This window comes from Protopterus annectens, chromosome 5.part0 (genome assembly GCF_019279795.1).
Source record: "Protopterus annectens isolate FY-2018-M chromosome 5.part0, PAN1.0, whole genome shotgun sequence".
Taxonomy (NCBI): domain Eukaryota; kingdom Metazoa; phylum Chordata; order Ceratodontiformes; family Protopteridae; genus Protopterus; species Protopterus annectens.
The window spans coordinates 114,406,573-114,428,600 of record NC_056735.1 but is presented as its reverse complement, the minus strand read 5'-3'; the positions used below and the strand labels follow the sequence as shown (position 1 = coordinate 114,428,600).

Here is a 22,028-nt window from a genome sequence, read left to right as displayed (position 1 = left end):
ATGGAGAAGGAGTGAAGTAGAGGTGGTAGTGAGAGAAGAGAAGAGGTCAAGTTGAGGAGTGGGAGAAAGAAAGAGTTCAAGTTATGGAATGTGAGGTACTGGCACATGAGCATAAGCACTGGGAAGACAGGCGTTGTTTTAAGGATTTTCTGAAGAGCGATGTGCTGCTGGGATCTTATAGTTTGTGGGAGAGAGTTCCATAATTTGGCAGTCAAAAAGAAGTGGAAAATTTGGCCAGCAGAGAGGGTTGGTTTGCTAATTTGCAGGAGCATTTAATTCTCTGAGCAGAGGGGTCTGTTAGGGTGATAAGTTTTAAATAGAGATGAAAGGTTAGGGCAACTGCTAGGGTTGAATATCAGTTTATGGGCTGTTGTTAGTTGTATGTATGTGATATGACTGAGAAGTTCTAGCCAGTTTAGTAGGTGGAGTGAGTCATAGCGGTGGGATGAATTTTTTTTGCTTGTTATAGCAAGTATTTAGCTTGGATTTTAGACTGGCGTGTATGCTATTAAAGAGCAGAGCACTATAGAGTAGATATGGAAGCAGGAAAGGAGGCAAGTGACAATTTTGAGGGGAAGGTGAGGAATGTTTTGTGGCAGTATAGCATGCCCAGTTTTTGGTGAGCCTTTTTTATATTGTTATGAATATGCAAGTCGAAGGATAGGTGTTCATCTATAGCGACTCATATTAGCTTGGTATGTGTGACACCCTCAATAGTAGTGTTATCCTGGGAGAGTAAGGAGAAACAGTCTAATTATAGTAGTGGTTTTCTTGGGGGGTGAATAGCATAAGTTTTTTTTTTTTTTAAAGTTTAGGGAAAGATGGTTGCTAGTCATCCATACTTCAGTAGAGGTGAGTGCTGACTGGATGAGTTTTAGGAGTTCAGGAGGAGAGTTGGCATTGCAGATGATCATAGACTCATCTGTGTACTGAAAGCCTGTGCCTTGAGAGAGAGCAGAGTGAAAGTTATTGATGAAAATGCTAAATAACAGAGGCCCTAGGATGGATCCCTGGGGAACACCAGTAGTAGTATTGAGGAATGGAGATAGAGTGTAGCCATTTTGTAGCTTGTTGTCTGCCTGTGAGGTACTTGGAAAACCAAAGAAATGTGGAGGGGACATTCCTAAGTTGGTGAGTTTACTAAGGAGAAGTAGGTGGGATATTGTATCAAAGGCTTTGGAAAGGTCTAGAAATAGAGAGGAGACTAACTTAACCAGAATCCTGAGCTTGATTTACAGATTCACATAAGGATATTAGAGCTGTAGTGGTGTTATGGCTGGATCTGAAGCCATGCTGGGTTACTGATAGTAGGTTTTTGTCTTGAAGATAGTTAAGGAATTGGATGTGGATAGATTTTTTGAGGATCTTTGAAATAGGGGATAGAATGGCAATGGGTCAGAAGTTGGAGATATCATTGTTGTTTCTGCCTTTATGTAGTTGAGGAATGAAAGCTTTTTTCCAAATGGTGGGAACAAGGGACTCTTGAATGGACCAGTTAAGAAGTAGACTGACAGGGTATGCTATGGAGTTTGCAGCTATTTGAAGGAATTCTGGTGGCAGGCCATCAGGGGACATTGGTACATGGCTTTAATTTCAGAAGCAGTTCCTTTACTTTGGTAGTGGAGATAGGTGCAAGTGAGAAGTTATGTAAGTGGGTGGAGCATAATTAGTCTGGTCAGATGGGGTAGGATGATTATGAGGGAAATTGATGGTGAGGTTTGTACCTCCCAACTGTGCCAAATTACTCATTTTTTACCGAGTTTTGGGGTTCAAATGAAGGGGTGCCACGATTCCCAAGTGGCACCCCTTCATTTCCAATTTTTCTTTTGTTTTTTTTTTTTAATTTTCGCACTGTTAGAGCTGATTTCATCACATGCGCGATGACGTCAGCTCCGTCAGGGCTACCAGCCTGTCAGAATTGAGCTCAAGGAGCTCACGCATTTCTGGCTGGCCTGGCTACTCCAATGGGAGAGGAAACTGCAACACATGGTTGCTGTTACAGCACTAGTATGGCATATTATTTATATGGGGGAATTGGACTAACAGCAACAAATGTTTGCTGTTACAGAACGGCAACAAACAGTTGCTGTTACACCACTACTATGGATTATTTTTTATGTCGGGATTCAGACTAACTTTCAGAGAAGGGTGTGTGTATCACTATGGATCAGACCTGCAGTGGATGTTGAGAGCTATGGTGAGAACTGAATTTGTATTTCCCCATTATTAGCTTTGTTTTTCCAGGTTTTTTGTGCTAAGAGTTGAGAGCTATAGTGAGAACTAAGAACTGAATTTGTATTCCCCCATTATTAGCTTTGTTTTTTCCAGGTTTTTTGTGCTAAGAGATTGAGAACTATGTGGAGAAGTGAGAACTGAATTTGTATTCCCCCATTATTGGCTTTGTTTATTCAGGTTTGTTGCGCTAAAAGGTTGAGAATTATGGTGAGATGAGAAGTGAGAAATTAATCCATGCAAGTATATGTCAGGAATCGGACTAACTTTCAGAGAAGGGTGTGTGTGTCACTATGGATTGGGCCAGCAGCAGACTGAAGACTCCATGCAAGTAAGGAAACTAACATTCAGAGAAGTGTGTGTGTGTCTGGGTGAAAATGCCCCCCATTTAATACATCTGGTGGCTAGAGGTATTCAGGCTCAAACCCTGTACCTTGGGTACAGGATAAAAACAGCCTAAAGTCCCAAGCCACCACCACTTGTGAGCTTTGCCCAGTTTATTGTGCTAAGAGTTGAGAGCTATGGTGAGAACTGAATTTGTATTCCCCCATTATTAGCTTTGTTTTTCCAGTTTTTTTTTGTGCTAAGAGATTGAGAGCTATGGTGAGAAGTGAGAACTGAATTTGTATTCCCCCATTATTGGCTATGTTTTCCAAGTTCTTTTGTGCTAAGAGATTGAGAGCTATGGTGAGAAGTGAGAACTGAATTTGTATTCCCCCATTATTGGCTTTGTTTGTCCAGGTTTTTGAGCTAAGCGGTTGAGCATTATGGTGAGATGAGAAGTGAGAAATGAATTCACTAAATGATAGCTGTTATTTTGCAGGAAGCTGCTGATTTGACATAGTGCTATGTTGCTCTGATTCTAGTGCATAGGGTCGTGGGTTCAAGACTTGCCAGTGAAATACATGGTAGTAACACACCATTATATCCTAACAACTTTACAAAATTATACAAGTAATGTTTAAAATGTGTCCCTGGTAAGTCCCTAGTCACCACCACTTGTGAGCTTTGTCCAGGTTTTTCTGCTAAGAGTTGTGAGCTATGGTGAGAAGTGAGAACTGAATTTGTATTCCCCAATTATTGGCTTTGTCCAGGTTTTTTTGTGCTAAGAGGTTGAGAGCTATGGTGAGAAGTGAGAACTGAATTTGAATTCTCCCATTGTTGGCTTTGTCCAGTTTTTTGTGCTAAGAGGTTGAGAGCTATGGTGAGAAGTGAGAAATTAATCCATTAAATGATAGCCATTACATTTCAATCTTCCTATTTTTTCAGGAAGCTGCTAATTTGGCATAGTGCTATGTTGCTCTGACTGCAGTGCATAGGGTCCTGGCTTCAAGACTTGCCAGTGAAATGCATGGTGGTAACACAATATTTTAGTTTAACAACTTTACAAAATTATACAAGCAATGTTTCAAATGTGTCCCTGGTTTTTGACCTTTTGTCCCCCAAATAAAATGAAATTAAAAATAAGTGCAAGAAGCTGTGCAAGATGCCTATGGCTTACACTACTGTCATTCTATCTATAATGTGGGTGTGGAAGTAGACTTTTATGATGGAAATGTTCTGAATTGGGCAGTTTTGTCATTACTGGTCCATGCATTTTGTTTCATTTACTACTGGAAAAATGTTCAAACAATAGATTTAAAATGTGCTTTAAATCTAACAAGTGTGCTGAGTTATACAAGAAATATAAGTGAATAAAGTCAGGAAGGTGTATCAAAGAACACACGTATGTTTCTTGTTTTGTGTGCAAGTGGCCAATGATTTGAAAACAGCCCCAAGGTAATCTTTATCCACCACTGGCCAGAAGAATTTTCTTTGGATGTGGTTTGGGTTTTAATGCTGTTTCAATTAATGTGAGTTTCAAGGGCAGAGAAGTTTTAATGACAAGTCTATTTTCATTGTAAGACTGTATTGATTTGTTTAGCAGATGTCTATTAGTGTTTGTGCATTGTGCTATAAAATGTAAAAATAAAACCCAAAATAATCAATGTAGAAGTAAAACACTATGCACACATTAGTGTTTATGGTAAATTGGGTGAAATAGCCAGGTAATGGGACATTGGAATGGCTACAGGGGTTGTCTGTTCTTCAGTTTGCATTTGAAAGTTGGTATCCCACAATTCCATCAGAGTGGGTGGGGTTACGTAATTATGTATGCAAATTAGATGTTAATCAGCATACAGATGAGTACCTATTTTTCATGGGCCTTGTCCAGATTTTTGATGTTTCCAGGTTGAGAGGTATGGTGAGGTTAGATATGGTGTTTATAAAATATGAGTTGAAGAGGGTGGCTATTTCATTGGTAGTTTTTCTGGATTGGGTCAGGATTTACTGTTGGATCCTCGGTGGAGAAGATTGTTTATTGAGCTCCAGAACTGCTTTGGGTTTAGTTTGCACTGGTTTTGTAGACTGTGGTAGTATTCTTTTTTTGTCCATAATAATTAGGCACTTTACTTGATTGCGAAGTTGTTTATAGTAAATAAGATCAGAGTTATTTTTGTGTTTTTTCCCAATGCTTCCAAGCTGTGTCTCTGGTGGCCATATTCTGTTTAGTAGTTCTAGAGAGCCATGGGGTGTGTTTAGGTTTTATTCTTTTTTGTCAGGGGTTGCTAGCCTGTTTAAGATACTTAGGAATGTAGAGTTAAAAAAATCAACTACTTTGTCTAGGGGAAGTGCTTTTAGGGGAGCCCTGTTAAAGCTGTTTAGAGTGTTGTTAAACGATGAAGGGCAGAAGTTGGATAGATTTCTAACATGTTTGTATAGATGCCTGTTTAATGGTGTTGAGGTGCTACGTATAATATAGGCCAGTAAGTGGTCGCTGATATTGTTTGAGAGAGTTCCTGTGGTGGAGATTTTGTTGGGGCCTGAGACCATAATGCAATCTAATATTATTCCATGGTTACAATTTTTTGGGGTCTAGTAACATCAGTGATTAGCTGGCTGTAATTGAATAGGTTTATGCTAGACGAGGAGTGATGTTGTGATAAGTCTGACCAATTAATATTAACATCCCCAAGAATTATACTTTTTGTGGTTATATTGCAGGTTGTCCAAGCTAGGGTGTCCTCTAATATAGGAATGGTATTCCCAGGGAGAATGTACAGGGCAATGATACAGAGATTTTTGTATTAATTTATTTTTAGGAATGTTATTAAGAGTTTAGCAGTAGAGAAGTTTGGTGTAGGTGAATTGTATGGAACTATATTGAAGCTATTTGGATAGATCAGAGCTACTTCACCACCTTTTTTTCAGGGCCTATCTAAGTGTAGGTATGCAAAATGAGGGGGAAGGAATAGACTTTTTAATGTAAGGTTTGAGCCAGGTTTCTGTGGCAGCGATAATGTTGGGTTTATTATGTGCTATCCAGGCATGGAATTGAGGGATTTTTATTTCAAATACTTTGAAGGTTGATTGTTATATTTAAGGATTTGAGGGAGCTGTGTTGGTTTGGGGATGAATTTGCGGGGCCAGGATTGGGATGGATATCTCTGCATAATGTTAGTTCAGAGAGCTTATGTAGGAGAGTAGAAAGTCCTAGCTTTTTTCTTAGGTTGTGGTATGGGTGGGTAGGAGGGGGTGAGTTGAGTTTACAGTTTAGTGGGAGTAGTTTTGGTTTAAAGCAAAGAATGCTGTCTGTTAGGTATAGGTTAGGTGAGATGTCATGGCAGGTATTGAAGGGTAAACTATGGGTAGAGGTTGTGGAGGTGGGTTTCTGGTTGATGTCTGTAAGTTGGAGTGGGGTAAGTTGTAGTAGGAAGGTTAAAGGTAACAGGAGTGTGAGGGGTATGAGAGTATGTCTAAGTGGCATAGTGTTGTAGTAGGTAGAAGTGTTAAGAATTTTGTAGGTAAGAATTTATTTAATGTAATAAGGGTTACTTGGAATGAAAACCTGAATGAAATTCTGTTTAATGCGAAATGGATTTTGTCAGATATATTGGGAAATTAGATTGTGGTAGTGGAAGAAGGAGTGGTGGTCAGTTATGGAAGAATAACAATGAAAATGTTATACAAAAATGATAAATAGTTAAAAAATCAAAATGTGTGTATAATGTGCCTATAATTATGTACATTTTGTAAATATGTCAATAATGTTTGTTTTGTTGTGTTAAATAAAGAGCCCTACTTTTTCAATAGGTGCCATGGAATCATTTACATCCACCTGAGCTACCACCAGCTCATGCAGATGGGACCTCAGTATAATGTTGCATCCAAAGAACGACACCCTAAGGAGGGTAGTGCACCCCCCTTTTGCTGCTCTTAGTATTCAGATTCAATCTAACAGGTATGGGAAAAGAATCCACTGTGTTTGCAACAAAGGTGAGTGTGTTACCTCTTGCACCACTGGTGCTGCTATTACGTAGTCATGGGCTCATAATAGGAAATTCTCTTTCACTCTCTCATCCAACTTTATCAAGTCAGGATCATGATACAGCCAAAGCCTATCGCCTATCCAAGCACTGAGTGAGCTAAAGGAGAGAAACTAATCCTAGATCATAATTTTGGATGTCAGTCTACTAAAGGACATATCACACACACACACACACACACACACACACACACACACACACACACACAATCACACACACACACTCACAATCACGCACACATACACACATGAGTGCCTGCACACACCCACACAGATCCACACACGCACACACACACACACACACACACACACACACACACACACACACACACACACACACACACACACACACACACACACTAACACACACTCACATATACACACACACACACACACACACACACACACACACACACACACACACACACACACACACACACACTTGTTAACACAGACACAACACTTTCATCTACACGCAATTTTGGGATCATCAGCTCACCTGTAACTTGTCTTTGAGGCATACAAGTTGACATGTATACTTGTCAAAAACTAGGGCACCATACGGATATTTAGGATCTACAGTCGGGTCAGCTGTGAAGTAAAATGAAGACCTAAGTGCTATACCAGCCAACGTCGAGATTCCGCAGTCATACTTAAATATACTCCCAAAACATATAATTCCATATAAACCACAGAAGAAGGCAATTCTGGATACATTGCAAGTGCTGGGAGGATTACCCTTTGTAAACATCAAAGAATTAAGAAATAGTATTCTCACGAACATTAGTTCTACCCTGACTTACCAACCTAAGCTTTTTGGGGACATTAGAAACCATGTATTTATATGTCATTTATTTATTACCAGTCTAAATTAGTTGAATGAAGTTGTATTGTGCCATTCCTCTGGCTATGTGTTTAGATAAAGTTCAACCATTGTCTGTTTTATTGTCTCTTCTTGGGTGTTTGTATGCATTGAGTCTGCATGGAACTCAGTCATGTCATTAGGTTCTAAATGTGAAAGAGTAAGAACTTTATAAATGTATAATAATTACTACAAGAACTGCTACTGTGAGTATTGCAAAAGAAGTCTGTAAAGTATTCATATGTCTGAACAGTTGTAACTTTTTTCTGTCTTTCAGCTTGCCGGCCAGGCTTCTATAAAGCCTATGCAGGAAATACCAAATGTATCAAATGTCCACCTCACAGTTTCACCTACGGAGAAGGAACCTATGTTTGCATATGTGAAAAGGGATATTTTCGGGCAGAAAAAGATCCTCCTGCAATGTCATGTACCAGTATGTTGATGAGCCTTTTATTTTATTTTTTTTACTTCTTTTAGAGTTGTAAAGAATAATTATCCTGTCAAGAATTTTAACAAAGGCAGGGTGATAATGTCTAAATAATTTTCCTGTTCAACTTGATGTTTTTATTATCGGCATTAAATATTTTTAAGTTTTCCATTTTTGAAGTCATTGTCCACTGACAGTTGATATCCAAAATACACCACATAGATAGAACTGGAAGTACATAAAGTCATAACTCTTACATTTTAACAATGCATTTGCTGTTGTACATGGCTTAGTGACTATATTTTTCTGAAATCTCAGTGTATTATCTTTTTCCAAGATGCAGTAACCCTGGAGATGACTAATTACTAGGATAATGAGACAGGAGCACTTTTAAACCTAGTCATGTCTCACAAAGGTGAGACTCAAACCCTTTACCTTGGATCTGTCTATATGGTAAATGCATTCACCATTATGCAAGCCACCAACCATTACAGAGTAGAAGTCTCAAAATGCCTCAACCTGTATGGTTAGTGTGGGGGAACTGTGCCTCAAAGAGAAAAAAAGTATTTCTGATATTTGTGTTATGAAGTAATGCTTCAACAGATAGTGTTTGCTGAAACATCACTTGTGGAATTCAGATCTGCTGAATGATCTCAAATGTATGTTAATATGTGTACTAGCGTCACGGGATGTAACTCCTTTCATTTGATGTCAACAAAGGAAAAACACAAGATGCAATGCTAAATTGGTGTTATGTTTATCAGAAAATATAATCATCAGCTGTTTTAAAATATGGGTTGTATTATTGTGTGATGCAGCTACAAAAACTATTCATGTTTCTGAAATGCTCACTCACCTTGTGAGTCAGATGGAGACACACACACACACACACACACACACACACACACACACACACACACACACACACGCGTGCATGCACAAATAAATATTAAAACCCAGTATCTGGACCTTTTCCCAGTTGTATGAAAATGTGAATTACAATTAATATGCAAAATGCCTTGGAAACTAGATGCACAGTTTTGAACAAGATATCCCCACTTCAAGTAAATGGATAAAAATGCTTCTTTCTGTAACAGAAAACTATTAGTCTAGCTAATTAAGGACTTTACAAGAGTACGGAATGGTAGAAAAGCATCACAATTACAAGAACTGCCACATTCAGCAAGTTAAACTTGAAAGTTTTCTGAAAATCCTGTCAGAAATATAAAGTTTAGGACAATTTTAGTGGGTGAAAAAATATACTTATTTTTTATGGAATACTTTAAGTTCCAGTAAAAAAAAACATTCATGATGTAGGTTTAAGTCATCATTAGACAGGGTGCTTTGACAGATGTTTAGTATTGTAATACTGTCATTCTGCCATTTTCAGCTGACCTTTATTTTAAAGTAGGAAGCATCGAGTGACTTGTGGTATTTATCAGGACATATAGAATTTTGCAAAGGAGCTTGTGTCCACCTGTTAAAACCTTAAACCCCCAAATATGCAGTGTTTTCACATGACCTGTGCAAAACTGAATGAGGCATCATTAAAGTGAAATGTAGCACTTGGATTCATATTATTGCCTTCCACGTGATCATTACAAGTTTAGAATAATATGTACTTGGGTTTAACAGTTTAATCTCAGAATTTCAGAGGGATGAGTACAAACATTATTCCTGCAAATCTAACTGTGCCAAGTGTCACTCAGTGCTGGATGATTTACATTGTGGTATTAGCACACTGCTGAATTTTCTGAGATTTTCATTGGCTTCACTTGATGAAGGAGGTAAACATTCTTTCTTTCTTTTCTTGCAGTGAAGGGGGTGTGAAGATTGGGTAGAGATGGGTGAAGGCTGCCAGCCTAGCCAAATAGAATTTGATACATAATTCTGTCATTTGTGAATATAAATGTAAAATACAGGCTTGTTTCTTAAATGAAAGAAAAATACTGTAAAAGTTGAACTTCAAGATTGTAGCAACATTGTCATCTGTTGTAAGTAAAACTAAGTCAAGCATTTCAAATCTTTCTTTTAAAGTTAAAATTATTTCTAATCTGTCCTTTGATCTAGAGAGTGGTGCTGAAGAGGCTAGCTAAACACATTCTTTCTATTGTTTTAACTTTAAGGAATAATTACTAGAGTTTACATGTGGAATGTCCTTTATTGCTCTAAGTGTAAAAGAATGTAAATGCAGTTTCTGTGTGGCCTGGAAACCAGGAAGGTGTAAAAGATGATGTAATGTTTACCAGAACTGCAGTTTTAATTTAAACAGTGAGAACCACAGATTATTAAGCATTTTGATCATGGACATCTATCTCAGCACTGCTTGTTGTCTTAAGTAAGTTATCTTAGAAGTGTGTTTTCTTGTAGAAATAGCTAAGACTATAAAGATGTGTCAGAACTGTACTGAATTATTTTAAGTTTCTGTGTGATGTCTGAACTCTTGAATAGCACTGTGGTGTAGTAGTATTGTCTTGTGTTTTCATTATTATTAAATATTTTTAAACACTTTCAACTGTGGCTGGTTTATGTAGAGATAATTTAAGCTCTAGAGTACATTGCATGCTTATAAGTGATCCTGGACTAAGCTTCCAATAAACCTTGATTGCTTAATTTACACTACTATTGGATATTAATATTGCACAGTAATAATTGGACACCCTGTTAAGGGCCTTTGGGTAGCTGATACTTATTAGCTGGTGGTAGCAGTAATTACTACCATATAGTCTGGGTATAGGGGCACAGCTGGAGAATCTGTGTCAGCCTTTCCCAGGAGTGTCTGTGAAGTTGTATAAATACTTATCTCAAAGTGTGTGTGTGTGTGTGTGTGTGTGTGTGTGTGTGTGTGTGTGTGTGTGTGTGTGTGTGTGTGTGTGTGTGTGTGTGTGAGCTACTTGGGCAGGGACACAAAGCACTGGTTGGACAGAGACAGAGAGGGTACTGGAGGTTTTAGCTTGCCAGCTACACTGAAATCTGGACCCTATAGCTGTACCAGTGGGGAGTATTACTGGGGACCTGGGAAGCAAGGGAGAAACCAGCCCCAGACTGACTGTGATTGCTGTGTGCTCTTAACAGAAATTGCACTTTACTGTGTGTATCTGTGATCCTGTCCTCTCATATGAGATGCCCTCTCAGGTGTTAGTGGTGAGGATTGAGACTCCTTGATTGCTGGGCCAGGGCACGGGCGTGACATGTGGTTGCAGTGGTTGGGATATACACATCACATATTAAGTAGTTGGCAAATACTAATTGGCTTGTAGTGGTGTGGGTAGAGTGAATCCTGTAGCGTATGTACAGTGATCTCTGAAGGTGTTTTGTACTCTAAATCAGCCATGCAGTGAATACCCAGAGTTCAGATCACAATTGTTTTATTTCTTTTGTTAGTTTAGCTAGTCAGGGTGAGCAGGCAGCATGTCAGCAGAGGAGTATGGAAAGCTGACAAGGAGCCAGCTGGTGGAGATGTGCCAGATTAGGGGACTGGTGCATGGAAACCTGACTAAGGCAGACCTGATTGCAGCCTTGGTTACAGCTGCATCAGAAAACAGCATCCAGGAGGACAATCAGACTGGCAGTGGAGATATGATATCCTCGGAGAATGGACAGTTCAACCTTTCTATGAAGGACAGCCAGACTGGCAGTGGAGATACAGTATCCTCAGAGAATGGACAGCTCAACCTTTCTGCAGTGGACTTAAAAATCCAGCTGGAGCTAAAGAGACTTGAGTTGGAGGTCAGGTGTTTGGAGATAGAAGCCAAAGAAAAGAAGCGTCAGGTGAGGCATGAGAGGGAAATGCTGACTCTTTGCCAGAGTCATGGAGGTAATGGAAAAGGGAGTAAGTGGACCCCAGAAGCACAACAGGTCAGTACATTTCTTCCGCAACTTAAAGAGGGGGATAATTTTGATAGTTTCAGTCATATGTTTGAGTGGGTATGCAAACAGTATAGTGTTGACCAGAGGCTCTGGGTATGGTTCCTGACCCCTTACTCCATGGTAAAGCTGTAAATGCATTGGCTAAAATGCTTGACTCTGCCCGTTTTGATTATACTACTGTAAAAAATGTATTTTAGAATTTTTTATGCTAACACCTGAAATGTATAGGAAAAAGTCTTGTGAGCATAGATGCAAGGCAGATTAAAGTGTGTGTGAATATGTTGCTGAACTGAGCACTTATTTTCATAGCTGGGTGAGTGGATGTCAGGTCAACACATTTGAAGAGCTGGCAGACTTTTGGTGAGGGAACAAGCCCTTAGCACTTTGCCTGAGGACATGAGGATCTGGTTAGCTGATAGACAATGTGCTACTTCAGATGAGTTGGGGAAGAAGGGAGACCTATACCTGGCAAGTAGGGCAGCCCTGAAGAGGAAGGGGACCCCCAGTACTGCTCATGGGACTAAAGGAACCCATGGTGGGCAGCGCAGACTGTACAACAAAATCTGACAGTAGCAGGGAAACCACTAGTCCAGGTACACTTCCAGGAGCTAGGGTTAAATGTTTTGAATTCAACCAGTGAAGCAATGTGGCATACAGGTGTCCACGGAGGCAAGGTGGGGAACCAAAGGTGAGGGATCCAGTAAGTGGGAAAGACAAAATGCCAATAGTAGGTTGTCTTGAGACAACAGGGGTACTAAACTATCAGCCTGCAGATGTCCTGAGAGGTAAAGATTTGGATGAGGCAGTACCATGTACTTATGCAGTTACACATGGTCAGACTATGAGACAAGCATGTGAGTCTGGTAGCCTTGAGGAGACCCAGACAGACTGCATACTTACAGCCAGGATTGGTGAGGTGGTTACTTCAGGGAGGGAGCTACTCTGTAGCAGTGAGACTAAAGGTGAGCCACAGCTGCTTGTAGATACTGATGTTCCCCTGGACAGACTGACTGCAAAGGTAGAGGTGAGTAGTAGTACCCAGACTGACAGTGAGGCACCGCTGTCAGAGGATGCTAGACCTCCTGTGGAAGGGGAGCTGGGAAGGGTAACAAGGAGACAGTTGAGACAGGCTCAGCTCCCGACCCTACATTTCAAGGCCTGAGGCAGGTAGCTAGGGAGGCACCTGATTCTCAAGGAAAGGGGGGGAATCTGCATATTGGGACAAACGGTTACTATACAGAGAGTGGACCTCTGAGGGAGGGCTAGAAGGTGAGAGAGTACAGCAGTTGGTAGTGCCTAGAGCCTACCATCTGATGCTTCTAGCCATAGCCCATGATATTCCCTTTACAGGTCATATGGGCATAAAACGTACATTGGGGGATGTGAGGGCATAGCCTTCCATCTTGTTTGTTTTATGTTCTATTTTACCAAAAACTTCAAAACAATACATTTTAAACAATAGACATGCATAGTTACAACACCAATGAATAACTCTCTCCAGAAGACAATATGTACTCAAACTAAGTAGGAGGGCTACACCCCCACACCCCCCTAATTATATATGCTAACTCCAGGATTGCACTACAATGGGGTAAAGGGATATATCTTTTACTTGGCTTACAGTACTCTATACAGTTCTCTATATATCTATCTATCTATATATATCTATATATATATATATATATATATATATATATATATATATATATATATATATGGGAGCCCTTCATTTGTTTGAACTTTCAAATGTTCGAAACTCATATGGTTGACACCATATGAACGAACGTTTGAAAGGCCGAAAATGATAGTGGAGATCCCCCCACAGTGCGGAACTGGGAGATTCCCCTTTACTGCACTGTAGTGCAATCTTGGAGTGAGAATATTTAAGTAGCAGGGGGTCTGGGGGGTGCAGGGGGGCTTGCCCCCCTGCATAACACAGTTTTTGTTTACAGGTAGGTAAATGGTGCTATTTCAGGATGTTGGTCTTTCGGAATGTCGATCATATGGTGCCAGCCATATGAAAGTCGGCATTCTGAACGGTCGACATTCTGAAGTAGACCCATATATATATATATATATATATATATATATATATATATATATATATATATATCAAATATATGATATATATATATAGATATAGATATATATACAGATAGGTAGAGGCAGGAAAGGAAAAGGGAGGGGAGGGGTAAAAGAAACAATTGATCTGATGGTATATATTTCTTGGAGTACCTCTCAACGTCTATAATGCTTTTATGCTTTACTGGTGTCATTTGGTAGTATAATTACATTTCAGGGTCATTTACTGGTATAAATCCATAATGCCTGTGGTACTACCATCGTGATTTCATCTTTGGACATATGGGAAACATGAAACTCATTCATTCATACATGATCATCTACCAAGTTTTTTTCAGTTCAGGTTAACAGAGAAACAGAACCTATCCTGCCACTCAGTATAAGGTGCTAGTCCCCCCCTGGACACACACTCACACACTCACACATTCACACACTCACACACTCATGCACTCACACACTCACACACTCACACACTCACGCACTCGAATACTCACATAGACATGCATGCATCATGGACAATTTGAAGCAACACCAATTCAGTTTACATGCAGCATATCTCTGGAATGTAGAGGACCTAGAAAAAAAGACAATGGACACTTAGAGGGCATTTAGTTCACCCATGTACTTCCCAGTTGTGAGGCCATCACTGGAGAATCTAAACTGCATTAAGCAACAACACTAACAGCTGTAAGCCCTGCCCCAAGAAGAAATAGGTTCATAGGTTCATATATGTTTACGTGGCTAATGACCACAACGACCTTTCTAAGCTTAACCATGCATCCCAAATCTCTGACAAGTTCTGGTACCCTTGATAAGTTTAAGCAGGGGCGTGGGAGATTAATCATTTACTAGCAGGGGCCTGGAAGATGAACCAATTACAAGATGCCTCTGTCCATTAGAGATGTAGGTGCCAGTTCAGTAATGAATTTCCTCTTCTCCTTGCAATTGTCAAAGTTGCACTTGAATTTAGTTAGGGAGGAATTCTGCTTTACATGGATGGGGAGCCTGTTCTAGAGACAGGGTAGTCTCTGTGATACATACCTGTCTCTCCAGCAGGTCCTATTTATATCACAGGTAAGATTTAAGTCTTTAGAATGGGTAATTCTGGTGCTGTCTATTTTGCTGATATCCAGGAAGTCCAGCAAAGTGGGGGTCTAACAATGCCTTGTGTGGCAGGCATAGATCTCCCCTCAAAAGCCTGTAGGAGACAGAATACAGGAACAGGGCCTTGAGGTGGTCTGCAAAGGACATTTTACTTACTTCCTGTATTCTTTTAGTGAAGAATCTCTGTAGACGTTCCATTTGTTGGATATGCCTGGTTAGGTACATATCTAAGAGGGCATTGTACTAGGGCATTGTAATGAATGTTCGGTCTGATGAATGCCAAATACAGTGGAACAATGACTTTCTTGGACCTAGATACCTTTGTTTATAAGCTGCACAACATAGGTTCATAGGTTCATGGGTGTTTATAGAATGGTTTCTTCACTACTGTAGACACATGATGGTCAAAGGCAAGATTACTGTCTATTTCTGTCCCTAACTCCCTGGCTACTGGGTCAACTCTAACAGGTGTGCTGTCAATATAATAGTTATCTGGGATGAATGACTTTCAAAAGGATACTATTATGCACTTCTTGGCATTTAGTTTTAGTCCGTGGCTCTGACATCTGCTGTTTGTCTATGTCAGCCCTTCCGGGAGAACATTTGTGTCAGTGTGGGATTCAATGAGAGCTCCTAATTTGCAATCATCTACAAATTTAGTCAGCAACAGACCACTGACATTGACCTTGATTTCAGGGAAGTAAATGCCAAAAAGGAATGGTCCAAGGACCTACAGATTCTGGATCCTACCCAGTTTGGTTTTGTTAAGGGCAGATCCTGCCTCTTAAACCTGGTCGATTTCTTTGAAACAGTCACCAAGGCCATTGACAAGGGGAAGGTGGTCCACACAGCCTACCTGGACCTCGCAAAAGCCTTCAATACAATACCCCACTCGGGCATTATAGATAAGCTCACCAGCTTAAATATAAACTCCTATGTCACTAGATGGGTTACAAACTGGCTCAAGGACAGAACCCACATGGTTAGAATTGCTGGAGCCATGTCAGACTCCAAACCAGTTACAAGTGGCATCCCACAAGGCTCAGTCCTGGGACCTCTCTTATTCGGTATATATTTCTCAGAGGTACAGGCCAACACGGAAGGACTGTGGCTGACCATGTTCGCAGATGACTGCAAACTGGGCACCATAATCGACTCTCCAGCCGACACAAGCATCCTCCAAAGGGGCCTCATAGAAACAGACAACTGGTGCCAGAACCATGGCCTCAAGCTAAGCACCAAAAAGTGTATAGTCATCCCCTTTGGCAAAAACAAAGTGCCCACAAATTACCACATAGGTGGTAATCCATTAAGTACGGAAGAAGTAATTAGGGACCTGGGGACCCAAGTTGATAGCAATTTCTCATTTGACAACCACGTGGCCAAAGTGGTTAGAAAAACATTTTATATAGCCCACCTAATCATGAAGGGATTCACATCTAGATCAGGGGAGGTCATCGTGCCTCTTTACTCATCCCTCATTAGGCCCATAATTGAGTACAGTGCCCCTTTTGGGATGTACCTTACCAGACACCTGCAGCAACTGGAAAGACCCCAAAAGTACCTCACCAAGAGGATCAAAGGGCTCAAACAGATGCCATATGCTGCCCGGTTAAAGAAACTCCAGCTCTACTCAGTGGCATACCGCCTGCTTAGAGGCGATCTGTGCCTGACGTATAAAGCCATGTCCAACCCGAAATTAATGGACATGCTGCACCTCGGAAAATCCAAATCCCATCGAGCTAAGCGCTCGAGAGACTTGACCTCAGCACTGAAATAAATAGGACATGCTGGAGGGACAGATTCATAACCCAGAGGCTCCCTGCACTCTGGAATAAAATCTCAGTCCAGGTTAGGCAGAGTCCCTCATTGACTCTCTTCAAGAGGAATCTTGATGAGTGGATGGGAGATCATAGGTTTACCCCGGGTATCACTTCTGTGTCACTGTTAGACAGAGGCACAGTATACTAACCTCGAAAAAGGGCATAGCAAAATTAATTTAAAATGGGTGGCGAAAGCCAAACACACTCTGGCTAGGCTTATAAATGCCCTAGGGCAGATAGCCTAGTATGAAGCTATGAACCTATGATCCTCTGAGGGACTCCACTTGTGACTGGTCTCTTTGCAGATGGGGACTCCTCAGTTTTAACTTCCTGGGTCCTGTCTGTGAGCCAGGTGAAATACGGGTTTATACCTAACTTCTTGAGTTTGTTAACAATGCCTGAGTAGGGTAGTGTGTAAAATGCTTTGGCCAGGTCGAGATAGGCAGTGTGAACCATTTTGCCCTAATCCATTACTTTGGTGACCTTAAACCAGACTGGGTTGGGTCCAGTGCCTGGAGGTTTCCTGTGTCATTATTGATCATTTCCATAATAATTCTTTCCATGACTTTGCATATAAGACTCATGAGACTTATGGGTCTATAAATGGCCCATCTTTGTGCAGAGGGATGACTGTTGCTGTTCTCCATTCATGAGGCATGGAGCCTGTTTTGAGTCTACAGTTAAATAACAATTCCAGAGTGTCTGATAGGTCATGTTTCATGCTATTTAAAAGGCATTCTGGGATATTGTCTGGGCCCATTAATACAGTACTCTTAGCCTTAGAGAGACCATTAAGGACCTTTTCCCTAGGGATAGCAGGGGAGTTATATGTGATGGTATTTCCTGAGGGCAGGTTAGGGAGAAAGATGGGGAAAATTGGAGTAGAATTTGTCACCCAGTAGGTTTGCCATATCTTCTGGCTCAGTATAGGTGGTTCCATTTAAAATCAGCTCTGCAAACAACTGTGTATTGCCTTTGAAGTTGCAGACATAGCTAAAGAATGTCTTGTGGATGCCTTTGGCTGCGGAGCCCAAATTTACTTCAAATCTGGCTTTGGTAGACTTGTTTGTTGCTGTTTGTTTAGTTTGATGAGAGTGATTTTATCCTGCTGGGTGCTGCACCTCTTAATTCTTGACATGATTTTCTTCCTTCTGTTATACAGCCTATTGATGCTGTGATTCCTCCGGGGTGGCTTGTTTTTTGAGTTAGTTCTGTACTTCTCCCTGGAGGGTACAGCTGCCTCTATGCAGCTATTAACATGCTTGCATAGGGTTTCTGTGAACAGTTCTGCATAGTTAGTAGTGCTCTCATGGTTTATGGGGGCTTGAAATTTTGTTAGGCTATCACTTACTAGCAGGAAGTTAGCCTTAGAGTAGTTCCTGTATGCTCCACGGTTATCTGGGGGTCCAGGTTTTATTTTTACATCAAGGCAGATGATTTTGTGGTCTGACCTTACCAGAGAAGACATTACATTAGCGGGTCTGTAACACACTCCCATATTAGTGAAGACCAGATTCAGTATGGTTGCATCCCTGATTTGTGTATTGACAAGCTGGTCCAGGGAGTTTGTGTTTATAAAATCCAGGAATCTGTCCCTGTACATTTGGTGTCATATAGGATTTCCAGAAAATAGTGGAGTAATTACAGATGCCCATAAATATGGTATTGGGTTGGATGATAAGTCTTTCCAATAAGTTTAAATACATGGTATGGGTTTCCTGGGTCATACAGGTGGACCTATAGCTTGCAAGGAAGTAGTATTGTTTTTTGCCTATGGTGATTTGAACATGGAGTAGCTCAAGTGCATTGTCCTGTTTGACCAGTCCTGAGGTATATTTATTTTTGATGTAAATCAAAATATCCCTGTCTGAGTAGCAGCTGGTCTAAATGTGTGGAAAGCATTATAATCTTACTCTGTCAGTGTGCCCTCCATGGCTTTAAACCATGTCTCAGTGACCACACAGATGTCAGCATTCTCTTCGGTGAAGAGAGCTTCTAGGGAATGGAGGTTTTTGTTTAGACTCCTAGCTTTGAACAGTAATGCCTTTAGATTTTCTTGGTTTGATTTGCTATGTCAGATGTACTTTCAGTTTGGCATTGCTTAAAAAGGCACTGTGGGGGGAAGACAATGTTTTAGCTAATGTGTGAAAGCCTAGAGGGGAGAGGTGCAAACCATCCCTGACAATGCAGCGTGGTCTGTTGACAATCTCCTTCCATGCTGACAAAAATTGCACCCTGTTAGAATGACACCAGAAACTAAGCCAATTATTAAAGTCACTCATCTTGTGTTCGTGTTGTGGCATCATCCTAGGAGAAAGTAAAATACTGCTCAGTGCTAGGCCCATACCAACTTGGGACACATATTCCGAAGGCTCCAAGATGTCTCTCTTCATATAGTCTTGAGGGGGTATGTCTCAGGTCATTTACTCTCTCATGGACTGTGACTGAGTCATACTGGTACTTGTGTCCCACTAACCAGAGTATTTTCATAACATGGCAGATCCCTTCTCCTGATAAGCAACTGACCGTGACTTTCTCCTTACTCAGCGTGATGAGAGGGGCATCACTGTGTCTCACAATGGAGTCACCAATGACCAGAATGTTGGATTGTGTGGTGGCTTGCCTTATGGGCTTAGACGTACAGGCTCCATGAGATGTGGCTGTATGTGCTGATGTGGTTGTTATTTGGAGAGACTGCATTCAAGGCTCCTGATGGTATTTGTTATGTGTAATTCATCTAGGAGGTCTTTGGGGTTTAAGAAAGTTACATTTAAGTGCCTTTAGCATATGTGGGTTTATATGTCTGCTTTGAATTGTGTGTGATGGGTGCAGCATGTGTACTACTGACAACCTTATTGACATTAGGAGTACTTATGTGAGAGCTTTGCCTCCAGTGACATTATGTAAAACATCTCTCACATACCATATCAGTTAGTTTGAGAATTAACTTGTTTTCAGTAAACATGAGGTAATTTCTACATTGCCTCAGGATGCCCATATCCACTAAGCTGGTAACAGATAGTGAGAAAGTTCATATCCATGGCAACACTCCCTTGTTATTGATTAGACAGTTGGAGTGAGAATGTAAAGCAATGTCAGGAGTATGCAGTTTGCAACTCTGGGGACAGTGCTTGTCACTGCAAACTAGTTGTCCTGTATGCAACTAGGTATTGGTGAAATTTCAGTCCTGTGTTTACAGGAAAAAAATGTCGCTCAAGATATCTTTGTCTATATGGGGCACTGCCCACCCACTTGAGGGGAAACTAATAAGGAGACCCTGAAAATTTAAGAATGAAGTATTTAGACAGAAATATTGAACTCTGAAACAAATCAAGCAGTACTTACTGAAAACAAAGAATTAGCTTGTAGAGAATGATGAAAAGAGGGGAGTAGCATGAATGGCTACTACTGATCCTGGTCTCACCACAGCTTCACTCTGCTGGGATACAATGCTCCTTCACTTCTTCTTTCACCAGAAGCAAAACTTTAGCACCAGTCCCAAAATGAGAAGCAGGCCACAGCCTGTTTGGTAATCCACAGTCCTGTCTCAGATGATGCAAGGGTCTGTAAGCTTGCAGAGGCCTTTTTGTGGTAGATGCCTTGAATAGCAGCCAGACTGATCATGAACATCAAGCATAGACATTCACTGCCGAAGCAGAAACAGTCCGAAATCAATGCACTCTACTCCTTCTCTCACCAGGAGCTGAATATAAGCACAGATTACAAGCTGTCACCTATGAAGCAATTATTAAGCTTTCTGGTAAGCAGCACTTTCCAGGAAATAATGTCCCTGTACTCCTCCTCTCAACAGGAGAAAACAGAAGCACTAATCCCAAGATGACTACTGAGAGCACAATGTGGGGTTTCCAATAATTGGTGGTCTTGTAATAGATGTTGCAGATTTTACAGGTAAGATGTAAAACATCGGTTAATATCCTAAGTACTGCAGTGTGCACTAAGCAGTTAGATGTGAAAGAGGGGGTAACTTAAGTTTTAGCTGTTTAAGTGAAGAGCCACTATTTTAAAAAGAGCAAGATAGATTGAAATGGGGTGGGCACTTTTGTATTCCAGTACTATGGAATGCAGTGGGATGGCCAGTAAATTTAAATAGTTAAAGGGGAGTGATTTCACAATAGATAATTTTGTACTTACTCATACCAGCCAGTGATAGGGGTGAAGGAAGGAGATATGTGGTCAAATTAACATAAGGGGCAGGCAACTAGAAAGACAGTTGAGTTTAAGAACATAGCACCAGGGTGGGTTGGTAGGAATAAAATGTGTGTGACTCTCTAGAGACACAACTGTGGTCTCTTTACTATTTTAATATGCAATTAAAAGCAGAATATAAGTAAAACACAATGTAAAGAAAACAAATCACAAAATAGAATACGGCAATAAAGTAATACAAAGTACAAGAAATCAAAAACTAACCTTTCTCTCACAGCAAGTTGTAGCAGAGTCTGGTTGAGCATTTCCCATACATGACAGTGCTCATGTACATTTTTCTGATAAACACTTTTTTGAAAATTATGGAAATAATACAAATGTGCTAGCTTCTTGTCCTCTACGAATATTTTATTCCATGAGTCAAAGTAATCCATTATGTTAATCTAAAATAATGTTTAATGTTTCTGAGGAAAAATGTATATAATGTGGAGTAATCAAAATATGCTTTAGAGCTTCACCTTTACTGGTTTTCCACAATAATTTATTTTTACATCTACATAAATTATGCTATGACAAACCCTACATCAATAACTGGTGTTCGGTTTTCTGTCTTTCATTATTTTAATGTTTTGCATATGTAAACTTTCGGCATAGTTGTCTCGGAAATTTGGGTTTCAGTTATATGCGGTTTGGCTCATTCAAAGTAGATCCATATATATATATATATATATATATATATATATATATATATATATATATATATATGTGTGTGTGTGTGTGTGTGTGTGTGTATATATATATATATATATATATATATATATATATATATATATATGTATACCTATATACATATATATATATAATATATGTATACATATATATATATATATTTATATATATATATATATATATATATATATATATATATATATATATATATATATATGTATATATATATATATATATATATATGGATTCACTTCAGAAGACTGAAAGCCCAAAATCTTGAATTTCAAAAAAACGGAGACCAAAATCCTGAAAGTTCAAAAGTCTGAAAACTCAAAATATTGAATATCAAAATACTGAAAAGAAGAC

At 40.0% G+C, this 22,028-nt stretch overlaps 1 protein-coding gene across 1 annotated transcript in view; it reads left to right on the top strand.

Moving 5' to 3' along the window:
* EPHA6 (EPH receptor A6) overlaps positions 1-22,028 on the top strand; it is a 4,848,151-nt gene that overhangs the window by 2,494,204 nt on the left and 2,331,919 nt on the right. Inside the window, exon 4 of the mRNA XM_044072160.1 lies at positions 7,738-7,893. Coding sequence (XP_043928095.1) covers positions 7,738-7,893 — 156 coding nt within the window. The remainder of the gene's footprint in view (positions 1-7,737; positions 7,894-22,028) is intronic.